Below are 19,141 nucleotides of genomic sequence, written 5' to 3' on the forward strand. Positions count from 1 at the left end.
TTCTGAATGACTACAAGAAGCTCTAAAAACAAGTTCATTGAAGGTACAACAGTTTCCAAATTGCTAATGATGGGTTTTAGGGATTTTTCTGGAAGCTCTGATGCATCTGGTTTTGACAAATTCCCTAAAACTCAAATGCGGACACCTCACGCCAGCCAAAGTGTGGTTTTGTTGACACACACCCAACTGTGCCGTCATGCAACTGTCTTATGGCCTGAAAGTGATATTAGCATAGACTGTAAATGTAATGGACATAGCTACCCTGACATCACCCACTGGTGTGTGGGCTCCAGTTTTAAAGCCATGAGTTTGCCTTTTCAGCTGTCTGTTTTTTTTGTTTTTTTTTTAAGTCAGAAGTGACCATATTCGGGCGAGAGGGTGGATCTGACTGAGAAGCAGAGGACACTATCAGCAGGTAGCCTGCAGTCAAAGCGGCCCACCCTTAATTATGTGGAACTTTAGGCCTTAGTAAAATGTTAACAAATGAGTTACATAAAAATTTGCCCTGTTGTCATAAGTGATAAAATTGGCTATACATTCTTAAACTGTTTTTTGTACCAGGCTGTAAACATGTTCATTTCTGCTGTAAATTTGGGCATTTAACATGACAACATTGACTTCCAGCGTCGGAGACGAAAAAGCTGTAATTTCACGTTGCCATTATTGTGTAACAGCACCCGGCTGCGTCAGGGGGGGAAACACAGTGGGACGATCATGTAAGTTAAGGGGGCAAAGGTCCGAATATGGTGGATGGGTCCAAGTAACACAGACTTTGCCCCGGAGGGCCGGTTTTGGAAGTGACTTTATGAAAACAGTAAATTTCCTATGAAAACAAGTGTACTTTGAAAGAAGACAAACCATGTAACAGGCTGACGTTGAGATGGAACATCAACAACCACCACACCCAGAGTACCTTGCATATCGTATCCAGTGGTCGAAGTGTTAATTTTTAACAAGGGGGATGCAATGTAGCTGCTTTTTTTTTTTTTTTTTTTTTTTTGCATGCACACATCATCAAATATGACAGCACAGATGTACAAAATTAATCAAGATAAAGAAAAATGGCTTGACCTATACCTGCTGCCTTTAAAACACAAATAATGCAGTGGTATTGCAATACAGACAAAAAACATTTTAGAGTACAAATAAGAGTAGTTCTGAAATAGCTGTGAAAATTAATCTTAGAGTCATGTCCTATAGACATTTCCTAAGCCAGTTATAATTTCTCCTTACCTGTGAAGCCTTGGGCTGATAATTGGTGCTGCTGTCAGGTCCCTGTCCTGATACCTGCCTGGTTTCTCCCTGTCCCTCTTCTATCTATTGCAATAATATAGATAAAAAATGTGCAAAGCAAAGTTTAGAAATAGAATTAAGAATGACATAGCTGTAGAAATTAATCCCACAGTCACTTTTATGCTATAGATATTTTCTCTCAGCCAGTTATAATCTCTCCTCACCTGTGAAGACCCTGCATGATCATCCTCGCTGGCCTCTGGTCCACTGTCTCCTCCCTGACCCTGCTCTTTCTATTGTGGCAATAAAGATCAAAAAAATATGTGCAAAGCAATAGTGAGCACAAGTTCTTATTTAAGAGTAGTGGGTTTATTCCTAGCATGAAACTAGCTAGCAAGTGATTTAACATAGGTAACAATAACATTAGTGTTCTTATTAACTAGTTTAACTTGATATACAGTACAGGCCAAAAGTTTGGACACACCTTCTCATTCAATGCGTTTTCTTTATTTTCATGACTATTTACATTGTAGATTCTCACTGAAGGCATCAAAACTATGAATGAACACATGTGGAGTTATGTACTTAACAAAAAAGGTGAAATAACTGAAAACATGTTTTATATTCTAGTTTCTTCAAAATAGCCACCCTTTGCTCTGATTACTGCTTTGCACACTCTTGGCATTCTCTCCATGAGCTTCAAGAGGTAGTCACCTGAAATGGTTTCCACTTCACAGGTGTGCCTTATCAGGGTTAATTAGTGGAATTTCTTGCTTTATCAATGGGGTTGGGACCATCAGTTGTGTTGTGCAGAAGTCAGGTTAATACACAGCCGACAGCCCTATTGGACAACTGTTAAAATTCATATTATGGCAAGAACCAATCAGCTAACTAAAGAAAAACGAGTGGCCATCATTACTTTAAGAAATGAAGGTCAGTCAGTCCGGAAAATTGCAAAAACTTTAAATGTGTCCCCAAGTGGAGTCGCAAAAACCATCAAGCGCTACAACGAAACTGGCACACATGAGGACCGACCCAGGAAAGGAAGACCAAGAGTCACCTCTGCTTCTGAGGATAAGTTCATCCGAGTCACCAGCCTCAGAAATGGCAAGTTAACAGCAGCTCAGATCAGAGACCAGATGAATGCCACACAGAGTTCTAGCAGCAGACCCATCTCTAGAACAACTGTTAAGAGGAGACTGCGCCAATCAGGCCTTCATGGTCAAATAGCTGCTAGGAAACCACTGCTAAGGAGAGGCAACAAGCAGAAGAGATTTGTTTGGGCCAAGAAACACAAGGAATGGACATTAGACCAGTGGAAATCTGTGCTTTGGTCTGATGAGTCCAAATTTGAGATCTTTGGTTCCAACCGCTGTGTCTTTGTGAGACGCAGAAAAGGTGAACGGATGGATTCCACATACCTGGTTCCCACTGTGAAGCATGGAGGAGGAGGTGTGATGGTGTGGGGGTGTTTTGCTGGTGACACTGTTGGGGATTTATTCAAAATTGAAGGCACACTGAACCAGCATGGCTACCACAGCATCCTGCAGCGACATGCCATCCCATCCGGTTTGCGTTTAGTTGGACAATCATTTATTTTTCAACAGGACAATGACCCCAAACACACCTCCAGGCTGTGTAAGGGCTATTTGACCAAGAAGGAGAGTGATGGAGTGCTGCGGCAGATGACCTGGCCTCCACAGTCACCGGACCTGAACCCAATCGAGATGGTTTGGGGTGAGCTGGACCGCAGAGTGAAGGCAAAGGGGCCAACAAGTGCTAAACACCTCTGGGAACTCCTTCAAGACTGTTGGAAAACCATTTCAGGTGACTACCTCTTGAAGCTCATGGAGAGAATACCAAGAGTGTGCAAAGCAGTAATCAGAGCAAAGGGTGGCTATTTTGAAGAAACTAGAATATAAAACATGTTTTCAGTTATTTCACCTTTTTTGTTAAGTACATAACTCCACATGTGTTCATTCATAGTTTTGATGCCTTCAGTGAGAATCTACAATGTAAATAGTCATGAAAATAAAGAAAACGCATTGAATGAGAAGGTGTGTCCAAACTTTTGGCCTGTACTGTAGGTCTCTATTAATTAGTTATCATTATCTACATGCAACTGCATTACTCAACTTACACAGCTTGTTTGGAAGAAACTGCAAGTTTTTTTTGCTTCTTGCTGGCTGGTTTGCTGAACATACAGCAGCACCGGTCAGCAGCACACCTCTCATCTGTGTGCTATTGATTCTGATCACAACATGACAGCATGTGTATGCGCCTGGCGCCATCTACTCATGGTGCGTTTAAAGACAGCTCGGAAAAACACGTTACCACATGTTAAAAACGAATTGAACGGTCTGTAAAAAGTGCGGGTGATAGAGGACACAGATACGGGAAGTGCGGGGGACGTGTCCCCTGTGTCCCACCCTCAAATTATGTCAGTGCCTGCACACACAGATTCTAGATTAACAAGGGGGATGCTTTTTGGTCAATTTTCTAACAAAGGGGATGGCATCCCCCCCTCATCCCCCCTCAATTCGACCACTGATCGTATCTATACATGGAAAGTCCATGACCAAACATCTGTGTGACGAGGTTGAAGTGAGAATGTGTTGCTTTCACCGTAGTATATTACACTGTAAGGCAGCATCAATTAGATCGCCATGGCGTCAGTTTGAAATGCCACCTGACAACAATGTAATGCCAAAACGCACGCTAAAGTGCCCTCCTGGGAGCCAAAACGTGCGCTAAAGTGCCCTCTTTGGAGCCAAAATGTGTGCTAAAGTGCCCTCTTGGGAGCCAAAACGCACGCTAAAGTGCCCTCTTGGGAGCCAAAATGTCCTCCTGGGAGCCAAAACACATGCTAAAGTTCCCGTGTCCGTGCTAATGACTTTTATGTTGGACCCTTTTTTGATCTATATTGAGCCAGAACTATATCTCACAGAACCAGTTTGGATTATCTGGTGCTAATATGGTGTTAAAATGCACTAGAATACAGGAAATGGCATCTACTTAATTGAAAATTTTCTGGGGGAGGACCCAGGGATTTATTTCCTTCATACATCCATGTCTCTGTGTTCTTCACAGTCCAACGTTGAATCTACACAGTTCTCGTGGATGCTGATCCTAACTACAAACTAACTTGAGTAGTCTGTCTACTTAGACTGTTTGAAGGCTATATAATGTGCCATTTGTATAACATATAAACATGTCTAAAGTGCCCTCGAAAACATGCGGAACTTAGTGCCCTCTTCAGTGGCGAGAACGTGCTGTATGTGCCCTTTTTTTTCTTTTCCCCCCTGCACTTCAAAAAGTCTGTGCACGCCACTGCCAATGCTAATAGGGATTAACTGGCACGCACCTTCAACTTATGAGGACATTCGGATTCATCACCCAGTACATCGACATAACATTAGAAAAAATCCATATGTTGTGTCAGTAGGACTAAACCTGAACTGTTAAAATCCATGTTAACATGTTAGTAAGATGTAGTTAATTTGAAATCTTACAACCTAAAGTCTTTAAAAACATATTTTGAAAAGCTCTTAACAAATAAAGTGTGCATGACAACACTTCTTATCTATATACAATTAGACAATATAAAGTTCGTAATTTGGCACAGAGACATTTTAGAAATGTGCAAATGCTTCTTATTTCTGAGCACATTTGTTTTTGATGATTCAACAGTCTTGAAGGCAGGTAATGAAGTCATTAGAATAAATCAGACTATACATGAGATGGAGTGGGAGGGACGAAAAGTAGCTATTGTAAAGATGACACTTCCTGTCTTCTTTTGTTTCCATGAGAAGTAGCCCAACTCCTGTAAGGGACTATAACTTTGACAAATAAAGAGTGTATTAAACAAAGACTATACATGAGATAATATCAGCAGTGTGATTAAATCTTTGTGTTGTAGTAGTAAGTAGCAACGTGACACATCAAATAAAAACATTTACACAAAAAAGAGAAAAACCACATTGATCAGAATCTAAAAAATCAACAATGTATTCACAGTACATCACCAATAATATACATTTATTACATTAAATGAGAGTGAATCTTTCTGTAGAAAATCAGATGGTTGTTCTACTTTGTGACTGATGCTATTAGTTTGAGTTAAAATGAAATATGCCTTGGTAAATTACTCTTATATGCTCGATTGACAGGAGAGATGATCAGAGGGGCAGAGTTTTTACCACCATCATTAAGACTGGGACTGAAGAATGGGTAGAGTTTCTCAGTGAAGGAGCAGCCAGTAAAGGAGTAGATAAGAGCTGCAGCATCAACACCATAAAAGGAGACCAGACCCTCCTCATAATCCACAAACACCCCCACCTTCTCAGGCCGAGACTTCAGAGAGAGACGGACTGAAGGGCCAGCAAGAGCTTTGTACTCATTTTCATTCCTCAAACATATCGTCCAGTAACCATTCTGAGGGCCCAGTGTGATCTGTCCCTTCCTGTTGATCGACTCTCTGACCACTCCTAAATCCCACCCAGTCTTCCCTTTAACCTGAACCTCATAATAAAATCTTCCTGAAGAGAAACTCTGCTTTGCTAAGACATTAGGACAATAATCAAATCTCTCTGGATTGTTTGGGAGATTCTTCTCTACATCACCATCTTTAACTTGTTTTCCATCAGCAGACAGGATGAGGTTGGGATGTGCTGTATCAGGATCGAGTGTCACATCCATTGCAGACTGCTGGACCCTCTTCAGCTCGACCTCAGTGAGAAGCTTCTTCATCTGTTTACTGAGCGTCTCCTCCAGCTGACTCACAGCTCTCCTCACAGTCCCCTCATATGAAGGTGGACGGACGCTGACCTCTGTCCAGTCCTTGGTGGGTGGAGCAGTGATCAGGGACCTGAAGCTTTGGAGGAGGTGGAGGTGGTCTTCAGAGCGTGAGAGCTGCTCCACCTCAGTGCTCCTCTTCTTCAGCTCAGAGATTTCCTGTTCCAGCTCTTTGATGAAGCCTTCAGCCTGTTTCTCTGTCTTTCTCTGCTTCTCTTTGATCGTGTCCATGAGCTCGGCCTGGCTTCTCTCAACAGACTCCTTCAGAGCGGTGAAGACCTGAACACCATCTGCTATCTCTCTGTCTGCATCTTCCTCACTGAGCTCCACTGAGTGTTTGATCTCCTCAATCTTCAGTCGTCTCTTCTGGATCATCTGCTGAATTTCAGCCTCTGTCTTCCCCAGCTCGGCCTTCTTTCCTTCATATCCTTCTCTCAGAGGAACAACATCATGTGTCTTGTGGTCTAAAATAGTGCAGAGCATGCAGACACACATCTGGTCGGTCTTACAGAACAGCTCCAGCAGTTTATCGTGCTTCAGACACATCCTGCCTTCCAGGTTCTCCACAGGGTCGATCAGCTGATGTCTTTTCAGGCGTGAACTTGTCAGATGAGGCTCCAGGTGAATCTCACAGTAGGAGGCTAGACACACCAGGCAGGACTTCAGGGCCTTCAGTTTGGTTCCAGTGCAGACGTCACAGGGAACTTCTCCTGGTTTGGAAACTTGTTGCTCTGAGCTGCTGCTGCTGGCTTTCTGTTGAGCTGACTGTCTGAACTGAGCAGCCATCTCAGAGATGAAAGTGTTGACCCGCATCTCAGGTCTTTGGTGGAAAACCTCTTTACAGTTTGGACACTGATAGGGGACATTAATATTCCATTGTTCAGTGATGCAGGTTTTACAGAAGTTGTGTCCACATGGTGTGGTGACTGGATCAGTGAACACATCCAGACAGATGGAGCACAGAAACTGATCTTCAGTCAGCCGGCAGCTGGCAGCAGACATATCGACACACTGAGGACAAAAAGTGAGAAACACCAAAACTGTGATTACATGTTGTTTTTTATTTGTTTGACATAATCAAACTATGATCAATGTAATATAAGGATCCCGAATTCTGTTGTTAGCCAGAATTCTGATATCCAGAGGTAACAAATTCCACAGCTTAGGGGCACGAAAACAGAAAGCGCTCTCACCAGTACTTTTATGGGACACATGAGGAACATTTAAAAGTAAAGCAGTGGAGGACCTCAGTGATCTGGCTGGAACATGAAATGATAGAAAATCTCTGACAAATGGAGGGACGAGGTCATTTAAAGCTTTATGAACAAGTAAATCAACTTCAAAATCAATTCTAAAAGATACAGGAAGCCAGTGATCCATTTATCTTGTTTTAGTCAACACTCCGGCTGCAGCGTTCTGGACCAGCCTAAGTTTTCTTATTGACTTTTTGGGAAGTGCGGTGAAAAGGGAGTTGCAGTAGTTTAAACAGCTGGTAATAAAAGCGTGAATGAGTGTTTTGCGATTTTTCTGGGTTAAAAAAGGTCTGACCTTACCAGTGTCGGAAGATGATAAAAGGGTGTTTTGATGACCCTATTAAAATGAGAATTAAAATTAAAATCAGAGCCTAAAACTACTCCCAGGTTAAAGATAAAAGTTTTGATACACATGCCAAGTCCACCAAACATTAAGTGCAGTTTATCTCTTCCTGCTTTTGGTCCAGTTAAAAGAATCATTTTTTTTCTTTATTAAGCTTCAAAATGTTTTTACCCATTAATGTCAGTGAGACAGGCCATGAGAGCATCCAGTGCATTAGGGGCATTTGGTGTGACAGAGATGTATAATCGTGTATCATCAGCATAAATTGTAATTAATGTGGTGATGGCTAATAATGGTTCCAAGTGAAGCATGAGTCTGTGATACATGAGCACCCAGGCTGACAAAAAACTCTGTCAGTTAAACACAACCTAAACCAAGCTAAAACAGTGTCAGAGTGCATTTTTTAAGCAGTCTATTAAAATACTTTGGTTGACTCTATCAAATGCTGCACTTAAGTCTAACAGGAGAACAACATCGATATTGTTTTCATCCACAATAATTCAGAGGTCATGTACAACCTTGAGTAGGGCCGTCTCTGCGCTGTGGTTTATGAGATAACCAGTCTGAACCCTTTCTAAAACGCCACTTTTGGTAAGATGAACTAGAAGTGGCTTTAAAACAATTCTGTCTCAAACATTTGCTAAAGGTAGATTTGAAATCAGTCTGTAAGTCTTTCAGTCTGAGTTATCCAGATTGGACATTTTGAGAAGAGTGGAAAATGTGGAAAATATGCATATGCCTGAATTAAGTGAAAAGTTTATTATATGTGTGTTTGTTGGGTTAAGCTTTGTAAACAGGATTTAAACAGCAGATCACATCAATATGAGTAACATCAGACATTCATCTGAAATCTGATAAATATGCTGTTTGTGCAGGTCTGCATAGTATATGAATATGAAGGATAACTGCATTTCCTCAAGGCTTATTTGGGCTGGCATTAATTGGTAGCCATGGTAACAAGAAACCATTTATTTGTACCAGCAGCTGAAAACATGTGGGGAAACCAGTGTGACTGGTCTGCAGTGGGGAGTGTTAGCTCGTGTTGTTTCACAGATAAAAACAGAGTTCACTGTTAAAGTCGACCTGAAAACTTTAGTTATTCAAATAAAAGTTTCAAAAATAATCAAACTATGTTAAACTAACTCTCCATTACTGTCACATCAGACATCAAATAATATAACAATACTGCTACACTGCTGCTTATATTGTTATTAGAGTGGAAATATTTGAAAGCAGGCCAAACATTTTTCATTTGAACCTTTGAAACCTCTGTAGGACAGTGAACTCACCAGTGTTTGTTGTTGAGAAAAACCTGCTGGATTCAGTTGAATGTTTCTTTAGAGAGAAACAGAGAGACTCGTCTCCACTGCAGCTCTGCTGTCACTCACACACTTTCACTTTGATTTCAGGACTTTAAAGCTCTCCTCTTTCACTGTTGCTCCACCTCTCAGTGGGCCGTCACCAAGAGGGAGAGGTGGAGGAAGTATTCAGATCCTTTACTGAAGTCAAAGTACTAATACCACACTGTGACAATACTCCACTACAGGTAAAAATCCTCTCTTCAAATCCTTCCCTCAGTAAAAGTTTCAGGAACATTTATTATAAGTATTTTAAGTAAGAAGTATGTAGCATGAAAACAAAAAGTACAGACAGGCTATTTGTAATTTTAGGGGAAAGAACACCAGAATTCCGAAATTCAGTGGAAGATATAAAGGGCTGGATAGAAACCAGAGGATCTGTGATGATAATCGTGTGGGAGATGAGTATTATGTTTTGTTTTAATGTCCAAATGAAATAATTTTGTCAACTCTGTGTTTTTTTTGAAGAATGTCCTTCCTCTGTTTAAGTAACATTGATTGTACTTTAGCCATGGTGTGTGCCAGAGTTTTGTTATTGTACGTAATGTTTGTACTCCATACCATGTGATATAAATGGAATGAAATGAATGTGTACCTAATGACAGTACTCGAGTAAATGTACTTAGTTTGATTCCACCACTGAAAAATATTTAATAACATGCAACAGTCCTGCATTTAAAATGTCACTGTAGTAAAAGTACACAAGTATCAGCAACAAAATGTACTTAGAGTATGAACAGTAAAAGTACACATAATGCAGACTGAATACTGTCAGTGTTATTGTATCACTGCATCATTTTAATGGATTCATTTGTAAGCAGTACTTTAATGTTGTTGTTGGTCATGGTGGAGCTAATTTTAACTACTTCATATACTTTTAGTAGTTTAATCTGTAACAATGGATCATATTTTATAAACTGATCGCACTTTGCAAAGGTAAAAACTGAAATGCTTAAAACATCTTATTTTGAAAAGCTCTTATTGACAAATAAAGTGTGCATGACCACACTGTTATCTATATACAATGAACAGACAACAATGGATCATATTTTATAAACTGATCATGTTTCATTTGTAAAATGTTTATCAGAAAAAAACAACAACACAATACTTTAGTTTTAAATGTGGTGAAGTAGAAGTATAAAGTAGCACAACACTGAAATAGTCACAGGCAGTTTTCACACACTTGTATTTTACGTAAGTACAGTACTGGAGTTAATGTAAAGAAAAAAATGCATCCAGTGGAAACTTTGTTTGTTTTCATTTGTTGAGTTTTTGTTGACTTTGTTGAAGCTGTACAAACAGTCTGCAGAGAGGTGGACAAAATGAAATGAAAATAACACAACAGACGGTTGAGACAAAACTTTTTTTCTTCTCTGGTGTGTAAAACCACTGCAGCTCAATGTTTTAGCATCAGATTCTGTTGATGTTTAAAGTTCATGTCAATTATTTTTGTACCAAAATGAATCAAGAACTAATCCTTAATTTACCCCTGAAAACACACCACGCAGAGATCCCTTAATTTGTCCCTTAATTTGAAATCTTACAACCTAAAATCCTTAAAACATCTTATTTTGAAAAGCTCTTAACAAATAAAGTGTGCATGACAGCACTTCTTATCTATATACAATTATCAGACAATATAAAGTTCTGAATTTGGCACAGAGACATTTAAGAAACCTGCAAATGCTTCTTATTTCTGAGCACATTTGTTTTCGATGATTCAACAGTCTTGAAGGCAGGTAATGAAGTCATTAGAATAAATCAGACTATACATGAGATGGAGTGGGAGGGACGAACAGTAGCTATTGTAAAGATGACACTTCCTGTCTCTTCCCTCCGGCAGCACAGAAGATCTATACAATCAGCACAGTTTCAAGATTAGAGTCACCAATTCAGTATCTGACCAAATGTCTCTCCTCCTGTTCCTGAGATATGACCTTTAATAATGTCCAGAAAACTGCAGAACGTTATGATGTCACAGTGAAGTTGACCTTTGACCTTTTAGATATAAAACATTATTTTATCCTTTTAGACATTTGTGGGAAATTCTGTCATAATTTGCATATGAATGTCACGTTCACCAGAATGGGTGGGACGGACGACTTACAGACGACACAGAACATAACGCCTCCGTCCACGGCTGTCACCAGCACAGAGGCATCAAAATGACATTATAATCTTCAACCTGAATCTAATTATTAAGACATTAGCAAACATTAACCTGCACACATTCATCAGAAACACAGAGGAGATATAATAAGACACAAAAAACATGAGAGAGAGATGGAAAGTAACTAAGTACATTTATTACAGTACTGTACTAAGGTACTATTTTGAGGTACTTTAGTTGAGTATTTCCATTTTCTGCTACTTTATACTTCTATTTTGGTAAAAACATCTCAGAGAGACACATTCTACTTATTCCTCCACTACATTAATTTAATACCATTAATGACTTATTTGATTACTTTTGATTTCTTTTTACTCGATTACATGCCACTCAGCAACAGTTACTATACAAAATGTTTATCAGATAGTGCTGTCGCAAAATTTAAGGAAAAGATTACTCCGTCGTTAAATTCAATACCAAGTCCCTCAGTAACAGAGGTTTCCTGTACCGACTTTGATCATTTTGTCGATAGCGCCGTTGGCTCGCTGCGAACAACACTCGACTCTGTATGGGGCTCCTCTTTAAAAGAAGTTAACAAAGCAAAGAAAGTTCGCTCCTTGGTATAACTCTCAAACCCGTAAGTTAAAACAAATATCGCGAAAATTTGAAAGGAATTGGCGATTAACCAAACTGGAAGAATCTCGTTTAATCTGGGTAGACAGTCTCAAAACTTATAAGAGGGGCCTCCGCAATGCCAGAGCAAACTATTACTCAGCTTTAATAGAAGAAAACAAGAATAACCCCAGGTTTCTTTTCAGCACTGTAGCCAGGCTGACTGAGAGTCAAAGCTCTATTGAGCCTTGTATTCCTTTAGCCCTTAGCAGCAATGATTTTATGAGCTTTTTTAATGACAAAATTCTAACTATTAGAGGCGAAATTCATGACCTCCTGTCCTCAGATAGCACCTATCTAACCTCAAACACAACTGTAAGACCTAATATTTATTTAGATTGCTTCTCCCCAATTTCTCTTCAAGAATTGACTGCAGTGATTTCTTCATCTAAATCATCAACATGTCTCTTAGACCCCATCCCAACTAGGCTACTTAAGGAGGTCTTACCTTTAGTTAACACTCATATATTCAATATATCCTTATTAAGAGGCTATGTACCACAGTCTTTTAAGGTAGCTGTAATTAAACCTCTCCTAAAAAAGCCCACCCTGGATCCAGAGGTGTTAGCCAACTATAGACCAATATCTAATCTTCCCTTTATGTCAAAGATCCTTGAGAAAGTAGTCGCAGACCAGCTGTGTGATTTTCTCCATGATAATAATTTATTTGAGGAATTTCAGTCAGGATTTAGAGTGCATCATAGCACTGAGACAGCACTAGTTAAAATTACAAATGACCTTCTGATTGCTTCAGACCAAGGACTCATCTCTGTACTTGTTTTATTAGATCTTAGTGCAGCATTTGACACAATTGACCATCAAATTCTGCTACAGAGACTGGAACACTTAATTGGCCTAAAAGGTTCTGCACTAAGCTGGTTTAAATCTTATTTATCTGATCGTTTTCAGTTTGTTTACGTTCATAATGAATCATCCTTATGTACTAAAGTTTGTTTTGGAGTTCCGCAAGGTTCTGTGCTCGGACCAATCCTATTTACTCTATATATGCTTCCTTTAGGTAACATCATTAGAAATCACTCTATAAATTTCCATTGTTATGCGGATGATACACAGTTGTATTTATCGATGAAGCCAGAAGAAAGTAATCAATTAACTAAACTTTATTGTAAGAGCCAAAACATATATTTTGCTTATGTTTATTGTTTATTTGTATGTATGCACAGGCATGTCACATCCGGTGGTTGACACATGAGTGTGGTTTAAGTTATTTAACTGGGCATTTAAATCCCTGGTGGGAATGGAGACAATAGGGTTGAGTGAGCTCTGATATTTTCTGTTGACCGTCACGTCGGATCACTGTATTGTAAGTCTTCTTTCGTTTGCAAAATAAAACTTATACAACTGTCAAGTGGACTGATTCAATGAAGGAACGAGTCACAGATGCGAGCCCACTTAAGCCTCTCAGTGGCTTTTTTATTGATAGCAGTCGCTACATTCATAATTGCCTTAAAGACATAAAAACCTGGATGAGCACCAATTTCCTGATGTTAAATTCAGACAAAACTGAAGTTATTGTTCTTGGCCCCAAACAACTCACAGACTCTTTATCTGATGACATAGTTTCTCTAGATGTCTGATGAAGGGCAGGAGCCCGAAACGTAACATGTGAATAAATTTTCAAGGAGCAGCCTCTGGTGTGCGGACTTTATCTTTTATTTTATAGTTTCTCTAGATGGCATTGCTCTGGCCTCTAGCACTACCGTAAGAAACCTCGGAGTAATATTTGATCAAGATTTGTCTTTTAATTCTCATTTAAAACAAACCTCACGGACTGCATTTTTTCATCTGCGTAATGTTGTGAAAATTAGGCCTATCCTGACCCGAAAAAATGCAGAAAAATTGGTCCATGCTTTTGTTACCTCAAGGCTGGATTACTGTAACTCTCTATTATCAGGTAGCTCTAGTAAGTCCTTAAAAACTCTCCAGCTAATTCAGAATGCAGCAGCACGTGTACTAACAGGAACTAAGAAACAAGATCATATTTCTCCTGTTTTAGCTTCTCTGCACTGGCTCCCTGTAAAATCCAGAATTGAATTTAAAATCCTACTCTTAATTTATAAAGCTCTAAATGGTCAAGCTCCATCATATCTTAGAGAGCTCATAGTGCCTTATTATCCCACTAGAACACTGCGCTCTGAGAACGCAGGGTTACTCATGGTCCCTAAAGTCTCCAAAAGTAGATCAGGAGCCAGAGCCTTCAGCTATCAGGCTCCTCTCCTGTGGAATCATCTTCCTGTTACGGTCCGGGAGGCAGACACCGTCTCCACATTTAAGACTAGACTTAAGACTTTCCTCTTTGATAAAGCTTATAGTTAGGGCTGGCTCAGACTTGCCCTGTACCAGCCCCTAGTGAGGCTGACTTAGGCCTAGTCTGCCAGGGGACCCCCCTATAATACACACATATGATTATTGTCACATATGTATACTGTCAGATATTATACTTTCAACATATTGTACCACAGTAGCCAGAAATATAATTATAATATTATTACATTCATGAATGTTGTTGTAAGTGTCGAAACAAAAATTAAGGTCTGGAGCTAGGCCAGTAAGCTTGCGATCTCATTCCCTTCTTCTTGAACAAACTTTCTTTGTTTTCTATTAAATATCAAAACTCAAATACTCAGAAGTCAAAAAATCACTAGAGACACGTAGAATCAGATGCAACTGAGTTTTATTGTGCACGCAGGCATCAGCACAACACAACTCAAAGAGTCAAACTCTGGAGCAAGACTGGAATTTCTTTGTCTGTGCACTCGCTTTTATTGTGAAGATTTCTGCTGAGTCGTCTTTTTCTTTAACCCTACCCACTTGGGGCTGAACATAGGTGTCACATTTCTGCTGAGTCTCCACTTTTTCTTTCATCCTACCCTTTTGGGCTGATCATAACGGTGTCACGGCTTCTCCGTTCTTCCCCTGAAGCCCGCCCATTTACTTGCACTCATACATAATAGTATCTCCGCTCTCCTTTTCCCTCTTGGAGCCAATTTCACCGTGTAATGCTTTTCTGGGCAGTCTAAGCCCGCCTCCTATTACCAGAGTCATATCAGGCCAAGCTGGAATTCCCCTAATTTTCCACCAATATTTCTGAGCCCATTCTCATGCTATTTTTAAAAAATGATACACAGTGAATCCTAGGTACTTCTCCACCACAATGTTTAAGTGCTCAATGAGTGCATGTGTGTCATAGCAATACATAAAATAATAAACCAGTGTGTGACTTGTCACACACTGGTTTATTATGGCACAGAGTACATTGCTTCAACACGTATCTTTAAAGGTCAACTTAAAGGTACAGTATAAACACCACAGTAAATCAGTACATTACACTACATAAGCTACTGTCATTACCGTCTGTCCTGCATCTCTCTCTCTCTCTGTCTCTTTCTCTATCTCTTTTTGTATCATTGTGTCATACGGATTACTGTTAATTTATTATGCTGATCTGTTCTGTACGACATCTATTGCACGTCTGTCCGTCCTGGAAGAGGGATCCCTCCTCAGTTGCTCTTCCTGAGCTTTCTACCGTTTTTTCCCCCGTTAAAGGGTTTTTTTGGGGGGGAGTTTTTCCTTATCCACTGTGAGGGTCATAAGGACAGAGGGATGTCATATGCTGTAAAGCCCTGTGAGGCAAATTGTGATTTGTGATATTGGGCTTTATAAATAAAATTGAATTGAAAAATTGAATTGAATTGACTTTACAGATTCAGATTAAGAATAAAAATTATAATCAACAAATAAATCCTGATGTATTATTATCAGTTAAGATATTATTGACCCCGGGGGGAATTTACAAACCACCCAGCAGTGTATAAAGTCATTAAAATTAGCTCCATTGTTAACAGCTTCATCATTAAAGTGATGAACACATTAATGCATCAATAATTATAATCCTGTAATATAGTATATTTTTCTGAAACTGGACGTTCTGGGTAATGAGTCATTTTACTTTTGGTACTTTTAGTTTGATGCTAATACTTGTGTATTTTTATTGCAAATCAAATAGTGACTGCAGGACTTTTACTGTAACAAAGTATTTCTACACTGTGGTATTACTACTTTTACTTCAGTAACAGATGTGAGTACTTCTTCCACCGCTGGTTCATATTGATGTAAACTCACACTTAAACGTTGTTGTAGCCTGAAGTGATTTTAATCCATGGTCACGTTCAAGTTTCATGAACACAAACCAATACTCTTCATCCACTGTTTGTTTGTGTTTCAGTCATCAGATATTGTCTTCATTAATAACAGCCTAATTGCTCCATTCTTCTTCATAGTAATAATGTTTCACTTATATCGGCCTTTATTTAATTCATGTTTATTGCTCCCACCACAACGTTGCATGTGTCTCCTGTAAATCCCATCTGCACTATGTTTACACCTGGTCTGCACACCTGCCTGGGATGCTGTCAGTGACACAGGAAGGTTGGAAGAGATAACTCAACTCAACTTTATTTAGACAGCACCTTTCATACAAACATGCAGCCAAAAATGCTTCACATGGCAAAACTGAAAGGACACAGACACAAGACAAAAAAATACGAAAAAAGCAAACGAACCAAAACACAACAAACTAACAAAAAAGACAATTAAAACTCCATAGAATAAAAAGAGAGTAAATACATAAATAAAATAGAATAAAAATGAACAGGAGGGATATGTGAAGGTAAAAACCAATGGTTAAAAAAAAAATCTAAAATTTAGACTGTAATGTTACTCCACATTAAAAGCCAGAATAAAAAGATAGTTCTTCAATTTACGTTTAAAAATACCAAGAGAGCTTGACATTCTGATATCCAGAGGTAACGAATTCCAGAGTTTAGGGGCGCAAAAACAGGAACTGCCCATTGGTTCGACAGCCCATTGTTCCGACCATATTAAACTCATTGTTCCTAAGTCCGTTTCCGACATCATCATGATGCCCTGTGGTTAAGGTCTGGTTAGGTTTAGGCACAAAAACCACTTGGTTAGGGTCAGGAAAAGATCATGGTGTGGGTTAAAATGAAAACGAAAGTGACCCGCAAAAACAGAAAGCGCTCTCACCAGTACTTTTATGGGACACACGAGGAACATTTAAAAGTAAAGCAGTGGAGGACCTCAGTGATCTGGCTGGAACATAAGATGATAGAAAAGCTCTGACATATGGAGGGACAAGGTCATTTAAAGCTTTATAAACAAGTAAAACAACTTCAAAATCAATTTGAAAAGATACAGGTAGCCAGTGTAGTGACTTCAGCAGCGGGGTCATGTGATCCATTTTCCTTGTTTTGGTCAACACTCTGGCTGCAGTGTTCTGGACTAGCTGCAGTTTTCTCATTGACTTTTTGGGTAGTGAGGTGAAAAGGAAGTTGCAGTAGTTTAAACAATTGGTAATAAAAGTGTGAATGAGTGTTTTGGGATCTTTCTGGGTTCAAAAAGGTCTGACCTTGAGGGGGTTTCAAATAAAAGGATGTTTTGATGACCCTGTTAAAATGAGAATTAAAATTTACATCAGAGTCTAAAACGACTCCCAGGTCAGTTTTATTGTGCTTGCTAAGGCCACCAAACATTGAGTGCAATTTTTTTTTTTTTTATCTTGCTGCTTTTGGTCCAGTAAAATGAATCTCACGTTTTTCTTCATTCAGCTTTAAAATGTATTTAACATCCATTCATTAATGTCAGTGAGAGCATCCAGTGCATTAGGGGCATTTGGTGTGACAGAGATGTATAATTGTGCATCATCAGCATAAAAATTGTAATTAATGTGGTGATGGCTAATAATGTTTCCAAGTGGAAGCATATAAAATGAAAACAAAATGGGTCCAAAAATGCCTCCTTGAAGAATACCACATGTAATGATACGAGTCTGTGATACATGAGCACCCAGGGTGACAAAAAACTGAAACTCTTTTTAAGTTGTCTATTGATATACTGTGGTCGACTACATCAAATGCTGCACTTAAGACAAACAGGAGAACAACATCCATATTGTTTTCATCTACAGTAATTCAGAGATAATGTGCAACCTTGAGTAGGGCCGTCTCTGTGCTGTGGTTTATGAGATAATCAGTCTGAACCCTTTCTAAAACGCCACTTTTGGTAAGATGAACTAGAAGTGGCTTTAAAACAATTCTGTCTCAAACATTTGCTAAAGGTAGATTTGAAATCAGTCTGTAAGTCTTTCAGTCTGAGTTATCCAGGTTGGACATTTTGAGAAGAGTGAAAAATGTGGAAAATATGCCTGAATTAAGTGAAAAGTTTATTACATGTGTGTTTGTTGGGTTAAGCTTTGTAAACAGGATTTAAACAGCAGATCACATCAATATGAGTAACATCAGACATTCATCTGAAATCTGATAAATATGCTGTTTGTGCAGGTCTGCATAGTATATGAATATGAAGGATAACTGCATTTCCTCAGGGCTTATTTGGGCTGGCATTAATTGGTAGCCATGGTAACAAGAAACCATTTATTTGTACCAGCATATGAAAAGATGGGGGTAACCAGTGTGACTGGTCTGCAGTGGGGAGTGTTAGCTCGTGTTGTTTCACAGATAAAAACAGAGTTCACTGTTAAAGTCGACCTGAAAACTTTAGTTATTCAAATAAAAGTTTCAAAAATAATCAAACTATGTTAAACTAACTCTCCATTACTGTCACATCAAACATCAAATAATATAACAATACTGCTACACTGCTGCTTATATTGTTATTAGAGTGGAAATATTTGAAAGCAGGCCAAACATTTTTCATTTGAACCTTTGAAACCTCTGTAGGACAGTGAACTCACCAGTGTTTGTTGTTGAGAAAAACCTGCTGGATTCAGTTGAATGTTTCTTTCCAGAGAAACAGAGAGACTCGTCTCCACTGCAGCTCTGCTGTCACTCACACACACTTTAACTTTCACTTCAGGTCATGTGACTGTGAAGCTTTCCTCTTTCACTGTTGCTCCACCTCTCAGTGGGCCGTCACCAAGAGGGAGAGGTGGAGGAAGTATTCAGATCCTTTACTGAAGTCAAAGTACTAATACCACACTGTGACAATACTCCACTACAGGTAAAAATCCTCTCTTCAAATCCTTCCCTCAGTAAAAGTTTGATCAGGAACATTTATTATAAGTATTTTAAGTAAGGAGAAGTACGTAGCATGAAAACAAAAAGTACAGACAGGCTATTTGTAATTTTAGGGGAAAGAACACCAGAATTCCGAAATTCAGTGGAAGATATAAAGGGCTGGATAGAAACCAGAGGATCTGTGATGATAATCGTGTGGGAGATGAGTATTATATTTTGTTTGAATGTTCAAATGAAACAAATTTGTCAACTTGGTGTTGTTTTGTTTTTTTGAAGAATGTCCTTCCTCTGTTTAAGTA

General features: G+C 39.1%; 2 protein-coding genes across 3 annotated transcripts in view; both read right to left on the reverse strand.

Annotated features, from left to right (window-relative positions):
• Nucleotides 1-18,636, reverse strand: part of LOC144463433 (E3 ubiquitin-protein ligase TRIM21-like) — an 89,030-nt gene extending 70,394 nt beyond the window's left edge. Inside the window, exon 1 of the mRNA XM_078167618.1 lies at nucleotides 18,560-18,636. The gene's annotated coding sequence lies outside the window, so the exon portion shown is untranslated. The remainder of the gene's footprint in view (nucleotides 1-18,559) is intronic.
• Nucleotides 5,218-18,636, reverse strand: LOC117262593 (E3 ubiquitin-protein ligase TRIM21-like). 2 transcript variants are annotated; one of them, XM_078167616.1, is made up of 2 exons: nucleotides 18,560-18,636; nucleotides 5,218-7,038 (listed from the first exon to the last, which is right to left on the reverse strand). In XM_078167616.1, the coding sequence occupies exon 2, from the start codon at nucleotides 7,027-7,029 to the stop codon at nucleotides 5,353-5,355; it is 1,677 nt and encodes a 558-aa protein (XP_078023742.1). In that variant the 5' UTR covers nucleotides 7,030-7,038; nucleotides 18,560-18,636; the 3' UTR covers nucleotides 5,218-5,352. The 2 variants fall into 2 exon arrangements, with proteins under 2 accessions (XP_078023742.1, XP_078023741.1); XM_078167615.1 differs by lacking the exon at nucleotides 18,560-18,636 and adding an exon at nucleotides 8,913-9,005.
• Nucleotides 18,637-19,141: the final 505 nt, after the last annotated feature.

Source organism: Epinephelus lanceolatus, chromosome 5, assembly GCF_041903045.1.
Source record: "Epinephelus lanceolatus isolate andai-2023 chromosome 5, ASM4190304v1, whole genome shotgun sequence".
NCBI classification, from domain to species: Eukaryota; Metazoa; Chordata; class Actinopteri; order Perciformes; family Serranidae; genus Epinephelus; species Epinephelus lanceolatus.